This window comes from Zootoca vivipara, chromosome 17, assembly GCF_963506605.1.
Source record: "Zootoca vivipara chromosome 17, rZooViv1.1, whole genome shotgun sequence".
NCBI lineage: Eukaryota > Metazoa > Chordata > Lepidosauria > Squamata > Lacertidae > Zootoca > Zootoca vivipara.
In genome coordinates, this window is record NC_083292.1 from 32373937 (window position 1) to 32390729 (window position 16793).

General features: G+C 48.2%; 1 protein-coding gene across 1 annotated transcript; it reads right to left on the bottom strand.

The window, feature by feature from the left end:
* Positions 1 to 1622: 1622 nt before the first annotated feature.
* RAB1B (RAB1B, member RAS oncogene family) lies at positions 1623 to 16793 on the bottom strand. The gene is made up of 6 exons (XM_035097952.2): positions 16639 to 16793; positions 9034 to 9106; positions 6389 to 6484; positions 6073 to 6168; positions 5162 to 5293; positions 1623 to 3554 (listed from the first exon to the last, which is right to left on the bottom strand). Exons 1-6 carry the CDS (start codon positions 16650 to 16652, stop codon positions 3360 to 3362), a joined length of 606 nt encoding a protein of 201 aa, XP_034953843.1. The 5' UTR covers positions 16653 to 16793; the 3' UTR covers positions 1623 to 3359.

A 16793-nucleotide genomic window follows, 5' to 3' on the forward strand; every position in this document is an offset into this window, starting at 1 on the left:
CAGCAGGTAACAGGAGACCACTGCCTAAATTTCATTGACGGCTGCATGATCAAGGAGCTTGACAAGTGGCTGGGGGTTCCCAGTGTGTTCCGACAGCCACATCCTGCACAACAAGCTTTGCCAGAAGAGCAAACCCACTGTATGGAGGCTTTGAAAGCACCTTTTCCCATGCCTGATGACAGGTAAGTCCGTGGCCCACATAACCATATAATAATAATAATTTATTATTTGTACCATGCTCATCCGGCTGGGTTTCCCCAGCCACTCTGGGCGGCTTCCAACAAAGATTAAAATACATTGAAATGTCACACATTAAAAACTTCCCTAAACAGGGCTGCCTTCAGATGTTTTCTAAATGTCAGGTACGGTACTTGTTTATCTTTTTGACATCTGGTGGGAGGGCATTCCACAGGGCGGGTGCCACCACTGAGAAGGCCCTCTGCCTGGTTCCCTGCAGCTTTGCTTCTCGCAGTGAGGGAACCGCTAGAAGGCCCTCGGCGCTCAGTGTCCGGGCAGAACGAGGTGGGTAGAGATGCTCCTTCAGGTATACTGGGCCGAGGCCATTTAGGAAACAGTCTATTTCATCCTTTCCTAGGCTGGTGTGCTCCAGATGTTTTGGACTGTGGATCTCATCACTCCCAGCCAGCATAACCATTGGTGTCAATAAGAGTTGTGGTCCAGGGCTTCTGGATGGCACCGTGTGGAGCAGGGGTGGGGGGAGCCTACCATTTTTCTCTCGTTCACATGCACAGGTTTGACATAGCTTTGAAGTTTTCCCTGCCCCTAAGTCCATTATACCACATTGGTTACAGCAATTCTAGGGTGTGACCTGGAGAATGGGCAGTGAGAATCTGAGCTCTCTGAATCCCGCTTCATGAAAGGCCAGGAGCCAGCACAGTCAGCCTGAGCCACAGTTAAAAAGATAGCCGTGTTTCGTTAGCGAAAGCCACAAATCTACAGATAACCTGGAAGTGTTTGCCTAATCCACCTTGCACAATCAGGCTTCCTGCGTTCTGCTTTTCGGCAGTTCTGTGGAATCATGAAAGAAAGAGTACCCGAGCCCCACCCTGGAGTATCAACTCTGCCTTGCACAATAAGGTCACAGATGGAGGCTGATTTTACCAGCCAGGATGAGGCACAAAAGCAGACATGGCACTGGCTACACCAAGCTAAAAATAAACATTAAAAACTAGTGGCCCTCAGCTGGAAGGCAAATCTTTCCATAGGGAGCCCAACAAGATGCAGAGACACATTCCCAGCTGCAGTTTACTCCCCTCAAGAAGATGTTTAAGACCCAAAGGAACCTAATTTTTCCTGAAAAGGACACAAGACTCTTGTCTGGCACGCTCTTTCAGCTGACACTTATTTCCCTGCAGCCAGAACTGGATGGCGACATTTTTGCAAATTCAGTTGATGGCTTTTCATCAGGGCAGGGAATGGAAAGAAGAGGAGATGCTTGGGGTTACCAGCATAGCTGTGGGAGTTAAGACCACTAACATCCTCCACTCTCTGGGTGCAGCATTTCAAGAGTGCAACACACCACCACCCCAACAATCCACAAGCACAGCTCAACCCTTTTGCATCCCTTGCAGGAAGGAAGATAAGGACTACACAGCCAAGCCTGAAAATCCCTCATTTTGCAGAGGCTGGTTATGTTTTATTGGATTTTTTTCTCTTTTCCTCTCATTTGTGTTTAAATTTCACTTGTGGAAAAAGAAGCTGACGAACAAAACCACCTTCTACCCACTTCCTGGCCCAGCGGGGTCCCTGACGTTCCTTAAATAAGGTGGGGGAAGGGGGAAAGACAACGGGACGTATGTAGTAGTGAAGCAATATGGAAAATGCAGCTTCCTGGTGCTTAAAAAAAAAAAGACGATACAGCATTCCTGGGAGCCAGAGCCCAAAACCGGGGGTAGTGGGGGCGACAGGGTGGGACGGATGGGCCTTGGTTTGGTCATGATCCAGGGAAGGAAGGTGTGTGGGTGGGAAAGAATAGGGTTTGGCTACACGGACCTGCAATATCAACAAGGGAATCAATGAGTGGCATGGGAGGAAGATCAGGGCCAAAGCATGCCAAGATGGCCACAGGTGAGCAGGGCCCTGCTCAGACCACACCTGAAGCACACTCACAGAGTTTGCCCAGCTGTCCAAAAGATACATTCATCGACTGTGGAATGCAGGAGCTGGGAAGCCCCCCACCCCACCCCGTGAGCCACCTTCCTTCCTCCCAGTTCAGGCTTCAAGAAGGATTAAATTAGATCAATAAACCACCCGCCACTTGGGCAAGGGGAAGCAGCAGCAGCAGCAGCGCTAGTGATGGAGGGAGGCCATATTACACATTTCTCCTCCTACTAGAGGCCAGCAGGATGTCTTTTCCTAGAGCAGGCTGGGAAAAACAGGGCACAGGAGGGAGGAGACACCTAGGAAAGTGAGGAGCTGTGGGACAGGGTGCCCTGAGAGGAAAGGTTTTAGGAGTGGCCGGGGCAGAAAGGATGTGGTGGTAGAAAAAAATGGCAAGGAAGCAAGGGACACCAAGCTCCTGCCCCAGGCAGAAAAAGAAAGCAGTTGCCACATGCAGGGGAATGAGTGCGGTGGGCCACACAACATCTTGCCCAAATGGGGCCTGGAGACGGGGGGAGACGCACAGACACTTCAGCCCTTTGCCAGCTAAACCCTGCCTGCTGACAAACCAGTCAGATGCCAGTAAGAAGGACAGGACACAAGAACTCAGGCTTGCCCTAGCAAAGTCCAGAGACTCATGGGGGCAGGAAGCAAAGGGAGACTGGAGCAAAAGATAACCAACGCTCTGCCCCAGATTAGAAACACAGTTTTGGAGGTGGGGGAAGAGAAGGGATGGAAGGAAGGAAGGGAGGGCAGCATAACGAAACCAGCAAAGAGAACCATTGCCCAGGCCTTGCCTACCTTGGGGGATGCGGAGGGGGAAGGAGGGCCCCAAGGCAGACAAGTGTGTCATCACCCCCCACTTCCCCATGTTGTAGGGAAGCTTGCAACCTGTACAGAGCCCACCCTCAGCCCGACCCACTGCCTCCCGCAACCCCAATACCCCTCCCCCACAAAATCCCCTACAGAGTTAAGTGACAAAAGAAACAAAACCCCCAAACCGAAATAAACAGGCCGAGGATACTCAACAGCACTTGGAGCAGCTGAGCTGGAAGGGGAGGGAGGTCCCGTCCCCCTCCGGCGAGGTATCATCCGGGAAAGCCACCTTCGGAGAAGAAAAAGAAGCAGGAGGTGGGGCTGGACCAGAAGGGGAGGGGCAGGCCACCTCTCCCCACAGCCTGCCCCCCAGGCTGCCCCCCGCCGCCCCCCCACCCACGCTATCCTCATGTCCCTCCTCCTCAGCAGCAGCCGCCGCCTCCTTGTTTGACCGGAGTGCTGTCAATTTTCAGGTTGGGTCTGTCGCCACCAGCTGTGGCACCCGGGCCCATGCGTTTCTTGATCTCAGCCGCCATAGTCATGAACGACTGCTCCACATTGGTGGCATTCTTGGCGCTGGTCTCCAGGAAGGGGATCCCAAGCGAGTCTGCGAATTCCTGCCCAGAGAAAAGAGAGAGGGGAGGTTAGGAAGGAGCCAACAGTCCCAGGTTTTATTATATAGGTCAGAGGCTCCTTGCAGGACCTCAACTGCAAGGCCAGCAGCTGAACCATCTCCCATAATCAATCCACGTGTACACTGAGATTGTTGCCTGAGGCATTTCTTCATTCTCCTTCAATTTGTTGCTTTAATTTGCTGTTTTTATACTACTACTACTACTAATAATAATAATACAATGTACTTTGCTTCTATTCTTGTTAGCTGCCCTTGGACATTTATTTGTTACAGTTAGATCCCCCTTTTCCTCCAAGGAGATTCAGGTAGTGTACATGCTTCTCTTCCTCCCCGTGTTATCTTCACACCCTTTGGGGCAGGTTAGGCTGAGCATGTTTTGCTGAGCAGGGATTTGAACCCTGCTCTCCCAGGCCCTAATCCAACACTCTAACCACCACTGGCTTTAGGTTGAAGGTGTGGGATGTAAATAATGTAAATCAGCAGTAGCCAACATGGTGCCATCAATACATTGCTATACTACGATTCCCACCATCCTTAGCCTTGCTCACTAGGGCTGATGTGCTACAGTCTGGAGAGCACATTGTTGGCTATCCCTGATGTAAGCAAATAAAAGCAAATGTTCCAGGGAAGGGCCAGGAGGTTCCCAAGGCATTCTGACATTCAAAGATATGATCTAGACACCTGCCTGTGCCATAAGATCAAGTATAGTTTGAAAAGCTAAAATAAACAGAACACTGCCTCTATTCGGAGCACCTGAAAGGCAAAACTAAATAATAATTAATTTGCTGATCCAGGACAGCTGTTTACAATGGGGTGTTTGAACTGAATTGCTTTGCCTTCCTTCGCTGAAGTGTTATATGCAAGAGCCAAGCCTATAAAGAATTCTGTGTTTTTCAAAAACATTTTCCCCCACTAAACTATGCCTATGGCTGCTAGGTGTTTCGTTAAGGACTATTTGTGCCTAAGCTGCCTGCAGAGTTATGCTGCCTTTCAACAACATTGTACTCTGTCACATGCAGACCAGGCCTTATGATGAGGTGGGGAACCTCAGGCCTGGAGTCAAATGTGCCTCTCCAGCCCATCTACCTGGACCTGGACCACTGAATTCTCCCTAGGCTACATTCCTCCCACGTCTTCCTGGAGTGCTTTTGCTGGCTGGTATTGTGTCGAACTCTGATCACACTTGTTTGGATTGAGGATAAAGGAGGGAGAGTGTATGAACATGCGCAGAACAGAACTTGCCAAATGAAAAATTACATTTGTTGCCCCACCCACTTTTGCCTCTGGCCCCGCCCACCATCGGTATATGGCCTCCAGAAGGTTGACGGGGGGAAGGGAAGGTTGCCCCACTTCCTGCCTTGAGGATGAGAGGGAAAAGGTTGCTGATTTGCAGGGTTTGCTTGCGCCTGCCTGAAGAGCGTAAGAAGAGCCTGGCTGCTAGATCAGGTCAGTGGTTCATTTAGTCCAGTATCCTTTTCTAACAGTGGCCAACCAGATGTCTGTGACAGGAAGCCCTAAAGCACAAGAGCAACTCCTCGAACTTGCTATTCTTCCCAGGCTCTGGCATCTGCCTTGCCTCCAGCGGCTCACCTTGGCAGTTGTGTAGTCCACCACTTTCTTCGTGGTCAAGTCGCACTTGTTGCCCACAAGGAGCTTGTTGACATTTTCACTGGCATAGCGCTCGATTTCCTGCAGCCACTGCTTCACGTTGTTGTAGGATTCCTGAAAGGTGGGAGCCCACAAGAGGGAAGAGGATGAGAGGCAGCAGAGCTCTGACTTCCAAGCCTGGCCATCAACCTGATAATCCCTTGGCATTGGAAAGGGCTGCAGGCAGACTAGACAGCGTCATCACTAGAAAGATTATCACAGAATACTTAGTGCAAAACTCAGACCCCCCAAGAACTTCAGCCTTAAGGAGAACTTAGGAAATTCTGAGCTCTTTGAAATTATGGCCCTAGCAACTTTAGTCCTGTTCAGAGAACATCCACTGAGATTGATGAGCATGACAACTTAGGTCCATCCATTTCAATGGGTCTACTCCAAGTAGGACATCCATCCCATGCATCAATCAGCAAAATGCATCAAGAAGAGAGGTAAAAATGTGCTGGAATGGAGCTTTGCTCACAGTTAACTGTTCTGCTTTCATCATTTTGGGTGTCTTGACATTACAATTTGAACTGCAGCTGTTAATCAGGGATAGAGAGAGAATTGCTTCTCGTGGTCTCTAGTTAGACAGAGCTGCCTTTTGATTCAAGATATCACTACCAACATAACATCTGGAAATAGGAGCATTTGGTACACCCTTCTGAACAGATGTCAGCCATAGACAATCTTCTGTAGAAATGAGGTGATTGCCTTTTACACTCATGGTCCCTCTTTCCCACTGTTCCTCCTCATCCCCAGAGTTGGATTCCCTAAACAGACAAACACAGATTTTTCCATCTTCCCCTACCCCATCTCCCACCCCTGCTCTAACCACCACAATGCAGCCATTAGTCTACCTGATCCGTTACGTCGTACACCACAATTATTCCATGTGCCCCTCGGTAGTAACTGGAGGTGATGGTTCGAAACCGTTCCTGCCCGGCCGTGTCCCACTGGAGAGGGAAGGGACAATAACAGTTGTGGCTCAGCACCATTAGTTTACAACCCATGGATGAAACTGTGGACCTTGCAAAACCTTTAGACAGAGCTATAGGAATGCGATTCATCTTCTCCACAGAGGAATCAATGAACAACCCAGAATTCTGGGATTAGTTCCCACTTCCAAAAACTCCTCTAAAGTCATTTTTGAAACCAAGAGATTTACAGACTCACAATTTGCAGCTTGATAGTTTTGCCATCCAACTCGATGGTGCGGATTTTGAAGTCCACCCCAATGGTGCTAATGTAGCTTTCTGTGTAGGTGTCATCCTAGGAAAGAGAGTGTTTCATCAACAATAAGAAGCTGCGGACAGAAGTCATTGTTCCTGTTCTCAATTCTCTTTTTTCGGGTGGGGGAAAAGGTGTATCAAAATGCAACCAACAACTCTAACATTCAAGATCCCCAAACACATATGAAACAAAAGCAGTGTACATTTTAGGTAACGGCATTCATATCCAACCAACCTCAGCCAGCACATCCATGCTGGATTGGGTTATTGGGAGTTGGTGTAATCCAAAACATCTGAAGGGCACAGGGTTGGGGAAGGCTGGCATATGCCTAGAATGCCAACTGGCAAGGAAGAACTGTAGTGTGAGACCACTGTATAAACCACGCATTACACAGTTGGAGGGAAGGGGAGGAATCCACCAAAACCAACTTTTCCCTCGTCTTCCTGCGCAGTCTAGACCAATGATTCCTCGCCCCCAGGACTGTTCCAAGTTCAGAGGTTCTTCAAGATCCCATTAGGATTTCTCAATGGGAATAAGTTCAGCAGCAAGAACGTCACAGTTAATAAAGGTTTTCTTGTGGCTTTCGACAATCAGTGTCTGAGTCTGAAGGTTGGGGTAGCTAGCAGGCAACTCCAGTGCAATGGCTATTCATCCTGGCTTTCTCCAGTTTGATTCTCCTCCTCCTCCTGTTTTGTTTCTACCTTCTGACTGTAAGCTTGCAGACAAGGTGGTATGTCTAATACAGCACCCAGAAATGGGAGGTCTCTTACTGGTGGCAGTACCACTGTGATTGCCATTAAATGTTTTTAGATAATTTTTCAAATGTTTTAAATAGGTTATTTTATTTTAAATTGCATCGTTTAAACTGTTTGATGTTTGCCACCCTATGCTTCTTTGGCAGGAAGGATGGGATAGAAATTTAATAAATAATACTCAGAATTTTTAGACTCATTATGACTACTCTGTTTCTTAACCTGTGCTCAGTTCATGTGAGCAATGCATTTAGCAAAACTCTCTACACTGCAAACTAGGGTTCCTTGGCAGACTTGCTGGTATGGGAGAGGGATTTCCCAAAGACCAGAAAAGTTTAAAAACTGTATCTCTATAGCTGCTCATCCTGAGGGGCAAACAGAGAAAACAAAGCTTCCCCATAATGAATGTTGTATTTTTGTGTGTGTTGAGGAGGGGGGTGAGATAAGAGATTCCAAGGGGATTAGTCACAGGTCTTGTGCCTCTTCCGTTGGCTCAAATCCCCTGAAAAGCTTTAAGAAAACTCATCACCAAGAGGCAGCTCCAGTCAGTTGCTTTCTCTAAGGCTCACTAATGATAGGCTAGGACAGGCACCCCCAAACTGCGGCCCTCCAGATGTTTTGGCCTACAACTCCCATGATCCCTAGCTAAGAGGACCAGTAGTCAGGGTTGATGGGAATTGTAGTCCAAAACATCTGGAGGGCCAAAGTCTGGGGATGCCTGGGCTAGGACAAGGGTTGGGGAAACCCCTTCACCCTGAGGACTGCATTCCATTCTGGGCAAGCTTCTGAGGGCAACATGCCAGTGATGGGTGGGGAGAAAGGCAAAAGTGAACAGAGTAGCCTCCATCCAGAAAATAAAGAGGGATGAGCAGAGTCAGGGGTGGCCCATCTCATTTCACCACCTGAGGTGAAACAGGAAAGCATCCTACTACTGCCCCTGCTGAAGCCTCACTTATCAGGGTTCAAACTCAGATATATAAGCTAGGCGCCAAATGGCTCCTTAAATCAGGGTTACAGTCCACAAAATGGAATGTCTAGTTGCCATTTTGAGGCCAGGTGGCTTGAAAGTCATATTACTAAATACTAGTTTTTGCTTCCTGAAATTTGTTCCGATTGTGTAGATAAAATATCATGGATAAAATTCTACATGGTGTGTGTGAAAACAGGCAAGATCCAAGGATCCCCAGGCGTGCATCTTCAGATGGTGGAGATGTCAGGTGCCATCCTGGTGCCTGGGCATCTTCACTTGGTCGCAAGTGGCTGGTAGCCAGGTGCAAAATGCGCTGCTGGTGGAGAAGCTACAGCTTCCAGTGAGATCCTGCAGGGCTCTTGTGAGATCTTGTTGGAAGTTGTGGTAGTCAGCGCAACTCTCCTCCCATGGTGGGGCACCACCACTGGAGAAACAAGGAGAAGCAGCAGCAGCTTCTGGCAAGATTTGTGGACCTCTCAAAATGCAGCATTTGAAGGTCCACAAGATCTTGTCAGAACCCAGAAGCACTGCCGTTTCTCCTTGTTCCTCCAGTGGTGGTGCCCCACCATGGGAGAAGAGTTGTGCTGACTGCCACAGCTTCCAACAAGATCTCGCAGGAGCCCTGCAAGATCTCACCAGAAGCTGCAGCTTCTCCACCAGCAGTAGGCAAGGAACCCATGTGGCACTCATAGTGCCACCACATGGATTCCGCCACTTGAGGCAGCTGCCTTAAGGAGGATGTGGTCTGGAGGAGGGGGTGTGGCCTGGGGAGCATGCCAAAGACCAGGCAGGGAGCCCTAGAGGGTTGTATTTGCTCCCCAGGCTAGGAAGAAAGGTTGCCACTTAGGGCAAAAGTAAATACTTACAGCAAACCGCAATAAGAGGCATGACTTCCCCACACCGGAGTCACCAATCAGAAGCAGTTTGAACAGGTAGTCACTGAAAAATAGAAAGAGGAGAACAGACAAGTTTTGTATGGATAGAAAAAGTAACACTCATCATCATCATCATCATCATCATCATCTGTACCTGACTCGGCAGAGTGAGGACATTCTTACACTAAGCTTGAGTATTCTGAATATTAAAGTAATATAGCACAGGATCTGGCTGCCCCAAAAATCCAAGTTCTCTTGTGAAATTGCTCAAGGGAGGTACAAAAACATCTTGATTGTTATCTACTGAAGAAACCAGAAGTCAGAGCAGGCCAAAGCAGAAACCATTAGGTCCCAAGTGGGGCTGCCTGCCCCCCCCAAATTAATCAGCCTCCTCACTGTTCAAGCTCATGTCCCTGCTCACCCAACAGGAAATTGAAATCTGTCTTATACCAAGTCACGCCACTGGTCCACATAGCTCAGTAGCATCTACACTGCCTGGAGGCAGGTCTCCAAAGTTTCAGGCAAGGGAATGTTCCCAGCACTACCTAGAGATGTCAGGATTAGACCAGGGACTTTCTGCATAAGAAGCAGATGCTCTGGCACTGAGATATGGCTAAACCCCAGATTATCTGTGGCCGGCAGATATTCTGTAAAGGAGCACCTCTACACAAAGCAAAACATGTATTTGACATGCAGCAAATTGCATTAAATACCCCACCATATTTGTTACTTTGACAAGGTTATCATTTAGGTGAGTTTGCTGTGTATGCACAAGCCTTGAGCAATGTTTGCATGTTCTGTTTGATTGTTCAGGTCTGACTTCACTATCCAAATAAATCATCTTTGTAGGAACTGTCACAATGCACTACTCATCGAAAGCAGATACTTCCTTGGAAAGTCATAGGGTAGGCTCTGTGTATACGCCATGATGATGTACTCTGCTGGGTTTTAGAAATGTTGCTTGGCCTCGGCACTCACCAAGGTGTGGGCTAAGGTCTCCGCTCCAATTTTCAAGTGAGCATTGGAGGACCTGGGAAGGAGGGGGGACTTATAATGCTAGCTTCAGAAGTGCTCAGAACAGGGCAGGGAGCCTGTGTACTCCAACCCCCATCAGCCCCAGCCATCACAGACAGTGGTCAGGGATGATGGGAGTTGTAGGCCACAATATCTGGTTTTCCAAGGATGGGTTGTAGTGGAGGCACTAAAAAAGAAGTAAGAAGTTTCACTGCTTTCTGAGAGTCTGAACTTCAAGGTGAGCATCTCCTTACCTTTTCCAGATTCAACAAGAGGGGTAGAGCCCCTTGCCCAATTAAAAGATGCAGTCGCCAATGACAAATGCAGCAGCGGACTTCTGGCAGTATGTCTAATAATTCCTATGAATCAGTATGGTTAACTGGCACTAGGGACAGTAAGGCCCAGTAGAAATATAATTCTCTCAATCTCTTACTCATGGTTAAGCAACAGGGAGTGAGTCAGTGATTCATGCACTCTCCTCCCCACACACCCTAGTGAAAATTTATCCCCGCCTTGCTTCACTTTTGTCAGAGCTAACCTACAGCGACATCAACTCTAACCATGGTTAGCTTTGCAAACTGTTTCACACACGGGCTCAATTTTAAATCATGGCTAGCTTCTGCCACCTGGAGCAGCCTCCTCTAACCTGGTGCCCTCCAGAAATGTTGGACTACAATGTGCTGGCTGGGGCTGATGGGAGTTGTGGTCCAAAATGTCTGGAGGGCCACAGTTTGGGGATGCCTGGTTTAAAGCAAGCAAATATATGAAAGATTGCCTCCTTCCATACAGACCTTCTCAGGTGTGCAGATCAGCAGAAGGGGTATTGGGTATTAAGAGAAGATCCTCTGCCCTCAGAAGCTCAGGACAGGGATGACCTGGGAGAGTGCATTCTCTATGGCAGTTCCTAAGCTGTGGAACTCCCTCCATACAGAGACACATCTAGCACCATCGCTATACAGTGGTACATCGACTTACGAAGACGATCCGTTCCGCTGTCGAAGTGCCGCTTGTGCACATGCGTGAAGCGCGATTTTGCGCTTCTGCGCATGCACCGACCATGCACGCCAGGCACGCACGGCAAAAAGACTTCCGGGGTTGTCGACTTCAGAAGTCGAAGCATTCAGATGTTGAGGTATGACTGTACATTGTGCTGCGGCGGTGTGGTGGCAGCCGGAGGCCCCATTAGCTAAACAGCTTCAGGTTAAGAACGGACCTCCGGAAGGAATTAAGTTCTTAACCTGAGGTACCACTGTACTTAAAAACCTCCACAGAGGGAGATCGTTCCACTGTCTTATGCCGTTCCTGTTCTGAAAAGCCCCAGAATCACTTCCCATTATCCCCAAATTCATCTGAAGTTGCAGCTCAGGGGACTACCACAGAAACCTTCTGGAATCTGTTTCACAACACCACCCCTTTGCCACACCACCAGCACTGCTGCCAAGGATCCCCCTACCCCAAAAGCACAACAGGGCACTTGACTGTCAGGCTGTTCTCTCCCATGTACCAAACTGCAAATATAGCCAACAGTCAGAAGGAAGGAAGTTTCTTAATTGGAGTGTTTGACTAGTGTGCGGGAGAGGTGACAGGAAGCAGGCGAGTCACGAGATGGTGTGCTGGCACTTTTCCTGATTAAGCACAGAGGGAAGGGACTATCCCTAATCTTGGGGGGTGGGGGAGGCAATGCCATTCACAAAGCAAATGAATGCCAATAAAATCTAAAGTCCCAAGCCTCAGTCATGGACTCAGCTGACCTTAGGAATGCCACCAATTCCCAGCTGTTCCTCACTCACTGCAGGTTTGAGAAAGGAAGGGCAAGCCCTGTGCCCAAAGGGACAAACAACTGAAAAACAGACTTCAAAAGGTTTTAGCCTGAGCTAGAGGTAGCCCCAATTCTGTTGAGCCTAAATTCAGAGTAAAGGCATCTGACCCAGATCACATGCTTCTGATCTATTTGCAAGATTGCACCGCAACCTAGAACGCATCTGTTTCTCCCCAACCAACTCACAGCTACCAGGGTAGGGGAGCCAGCAGCTGCTAAAGAGGCAGTCAACAAACTTGAACTGTGAAGACCAAGGTGTCCTAGAAAGTTAAGGGCAGCAAGACAGCAAATCCATTCTGCCAGGAAAGGATGGAACATGATCTTCAGGTCATTTCTTTGAACACTTGAAAGAAGACCCTTAAAAGAGACCTCAAGATTGTTTTTCAGAGTAGTTATGACAATCAAACCATCTTGTTGACACTTTATATACACTTCTCTCCCCCTGCAAGACAGAAGACAATTTCCCCTTTCTCCTTATTTTAAAACAACACCCCTTTGCTTCAGAACACCAGCTTGCTATAGGACGTAACTGACATCCTTTCAAGGCTAGAAACCTCTACCTATTTAAGAAAGAGGTCTGTACAAAGCCAAAACAACCATTGTAGTTCTTGAGGTGCCATCCATAGTAAATGTTTACAGACCCAAGGGCTGAGCAACCCAAGATTTCTGCTAGTGCAGCATCATGTTCCACCTTCACCCCTGAAAATGCTTTCTGGATTTGTGCAGCCAAGCACTTACTGTGATGATTAGCATGTAGCAAAGTGCTACACAGACATCTTATCAGTAATGTATACATCAGTCCTGTAAGGTAGATCAATATTATGATTCCCCACATTGCAGCTGGAAGGCTGAGAGTGTCTTAGCTTGCCCTTAATGAGTTAAAAGAAGAGGCAAGATTTGAACTGGGAACTTCTTGTTTCCACAGCTCAGTTTCTTAGCCACTATGCTTTGTTAGCTCTCCACCACAGTAAACTATATAGCCTGGGCTCAATGCTGAGAAAAGATACTCCTGTCCTTGGCGCCAATGAAACAAAGTCTGGCCACTAAGTCTGCAGCCACTACCGGTTGTAACTTTGCTAACACATCACTTCAATGGTAGTGGCATTCATGACCAGCCAAGTAAGAGCTGACAGAGAAGAAACTCCTGTTTTTTAAACCAAGCTGCCCTGACAATCTCCAGTAGCCTCTGCAGAGGCTATGGCAACCACAGTCAACCCTAGATAATGAGGATGAATGTTTCTGAGGATGGCTCAGAGTAGCCCAGGCTTCCTCAACCTCGGCCCTCCAGATGTTTTGAGACTACAATTCCCATCATCCCTGACCACTGGTCCTGCTAGCAAGGGATCATGGGAGTTGTAGGCCAAAAACGTCTGGAGGGCCGAGGTTGAGGAAGCCTGGAGTAGCCATTCCCAAAAGGTGCAGCAGACCATCCTGATGGGTAATTGTTAATCCTTTGCAAACAAAGTCCACAGCATAGCTGCCAAGTTTTCCCTTTTCTCACAAGGAAGCCTATTCAGCACAAGGGAATTTCCCTTTTAAAAAGGGATAACTTGGCAGCTATGGTCCACAGAAGAAACTGGCCCAAAGAGGGGGGTTCTAGCCTGCTTGCCCACACTGGAAAACCAAGAGCTTAGAATAAAACATATGCGGGGAACCTGTGGCACTCCAGATATTGCTGAGGTACAATTCTTTTCAACCCTAACCATTGGTTGGGGCTGATAGGCCACAGGCTCCCCATCCCTGGAAAGAATGTAAAATCAATGACCTCCTGGTTGATTTCATGAAAGCATTATTTAGTCTCTACAGAACATCAGGCAAGTAATTTTTTACAAGTCAGAACTAGCCAGAGATGCAGCAGAAAGGGCCAAAGGTCCCAAAACTTATTTTGGCCTCAGGCCCACTATTGCCGGGCCCCAAGATTTCATGCGCCCATTATGAGATTCATGAGTCTCCCGTGCTACATACAATGGCCAGAACTCTGTATCTGCAAGAAAGTGTGCCTTTGAGCACCTGCATAGTGCTTTCCCTTAATAAGGTAAAGGTAAAGGGACCCCTGACCATTAGGTCCAGTCGTGACTGACTCTGGGGTTGTGGCACTCATCTCGCGTTATTGGCCAAGGGAGCCGGCGTACAGCTTTCAGGTCATGTGGCCAGCATGACAAAGCCACTTCTGGCGAACCAGAGCAGCACACGGAAACACCGTTTACCTTCCCACTGGAGCAGTACCTATTTATCTACTTGCACTTTGACGTGCTTTCGAACTGCTAGGTTGGCAGGAGCTGGGACTGAGCAACGGGAGCTCACCCCATCGCGGGGATTCAAACCGCCGACCTGCTGATCGGCAAGCCCTAGACTCAGTGGTTTAACCCACAGCGCCACCCATGTCCTATTTTCCCTTCATACTCAATGACTAAAAGTCCAACTACTTGACTTTTGGGAATTAAACAACAGCATATTCTGCTCAGAGTCTTAGAAGGATGTAGCTCAATGCTTTGCATGCAAAAGGTCCTGGGCTGCCTGGGAAAGACTTTGGTCTGAAGAGCCGCTGCTAGTCAGCGTGGACAAAATTGAGTTAGGTGGACAAGTGATCTGAACTAGCTTATAAGGCAGCTTCTTATGTTCTATGTAAGTTCTTGTGTCCAATCTACTCAGAGTCGACCCAATGTTGGTCGTATCCAGTAATGCCAATGAGTCTACTCTATGTAGGACTAGCTAAAACAGACAGATGGGATTGAAATGTGATTGCGCTAGCCCATAACAGAATAGCTTTCAAGCCAGTGCCTCTGCATACACAAAATAGTGTGTTAAGGGGATCTCCCATTCTGAGCAGATGGGAATACAGATGCTCCCAAATACCTGTGTTTACTTGGTACACAGTTTGATATTACTGTTTTTACAAACTACTTCAGTTTAACAAAACTTGTTTCAAGTTCTTAATGGTTTGAAAGAAGCAGGAGTTTGAGTTAATGCCCAAATCCCTGCTTGCTTGCTTGCATCATGAACTTTACTTGTAAAAGCCCCCCACTTTTTTCTACCACAGCTGTAGGACTATTTACACAGCAGGAAAAGTTACCAGAAACAACTTTGGGATAACCTCACAAGGCCTCAATGAATGCGGTCAGCTGAACAGTGTCAACTACAGAAGCTAGGCCAGGCCACCTAAATAGCTTCTACAGAAGACAAACTCCAGCAAACACAAAGCATCTTGCAGCATCTTAAAGACCTTAATTGTTCACTGTGGCATAAGATTTCCTAGGTCAGAAACCACATGTTGTGGCAAGTGGTCACTTAAGTGGCCAGGTATATAATATAGGAGGTTCCAACAGCAGATTTGTAAACAACTACAGTCATACCTCGGGTTGCGTAAGCTACGGGTTGCATACTCGGCGGACTCGGAAGAGTTTACTTCTGGGTTCCGCCACGCGCGCATGCGCAGAAGCGGTCTGCCCGCTTGTGCAGAAGTGCTCTATCGGCACTTTGCGCATGCGCTAAAGCACCACTCAGGTTGAGTACTTTTCGGGGTGCGAACGGCACCCTGGAACGGATTGGGTACTCAACCCAAGGTACCACTGGACTCACCTGATTGGGTGGATACTTTCCTGTACAAAGTAAAAAACACACACAAAAATATAGTGGGAGCACAAGATAGAGTTTGAAGATGTTTATATGAACTAGAAGACTATTCCACTGAACAGAAAGTGAGATAGACACAGGAATTTACATCCTGATTCTATGCATCTTTACTCCCAACAGCCTGCATGGTCAATGGCCCAGGGGTGATGGGAGTGGTAGTCCAACAAAATCTGGAGGGCCACAGATTCCCCATCCCTGCTTTACACACACACACACACACACACAGGTACACCTGTATAAAACATTTATGTATGCTTCAATCAGGGAATAGAGCTTTCATCTTCCTCTTCCACCATCTGGTTGTCTATCATGCATCTTAAGGAAACACTATCTGCTTTCAAACACCCTGTGAAGACTCGGTCCTTAAAAACAGGCTAAATATCTCTCTTTTCTTAATTGCACACATTGTTTTAGCTATTTCACTAAATAAGTGAACTAAATGCATTATAATCGAAACAGAGTGGTATGCAGGTGTGTAAAAAAAGAAATGGAAAGGGGGGGGGGAATCATGAACACCGTGCGGGGTGGGGTGGGGGGGAATAATAGCACAAGAGGCTGCTAGTGCAAGGGGAGGGCGGAGGCAGAGGAGTGGTTGCGGGGAAAACACAGCAGAAAGTTAGGGAAAGACAGACAAGGCAAGTGGGCAATTTGGGGGCAGGAGGAAGAATGGCACAAGACCAATGTGCAGTGAAGAAGACTAGTAGGAGACACATAGTGGGAAGTTGGGGACAGACGTAAAAAGCCACCAAGGACAGGAGGCACCATAGCGCAATGGGGCTAAACAGTTCGTGGGAGAGGAAGGGGCTGGCACAAGAGTCGAGTTTCAGCCGTTCCCTCCAACCAGGTATATGTATACTACTCCCCACACCTATAAGGAATGGGCTAAGGTGTGTGTGCATGCGTGTATATATATGTATATATTATATGTATATATATTCAGCCTCTTCTCCCCCCCCACTCGACACCGACTGTCACCGGCGCCCTTAGGAGAACCGGGGGAGGGAGTCTATCTAGGCCTCATATGGGGGGGGGGAGGAAGAAGAGAGCCCGGAACTTCAGCCCCTCCCCTTGCCCAAGTAGAAGCCAGTCCGCCCCCTCCTTCCAGCCAGGCCCAGCAGAGAAACACTCACTACTCGGGGTTCATGGCGGCTCCTCCGCGGTGGTGGGTCGGCGGCTGACTAGCTGCTTCCCTCCCTCCTTCCTTCCTTCCTGGCTAAGCTGGTCCGGTCTCTCCCTCACGCAAGATGGCGGCCGCTCCCTCCTCCCCTTTCCCTCAGGTGCGACT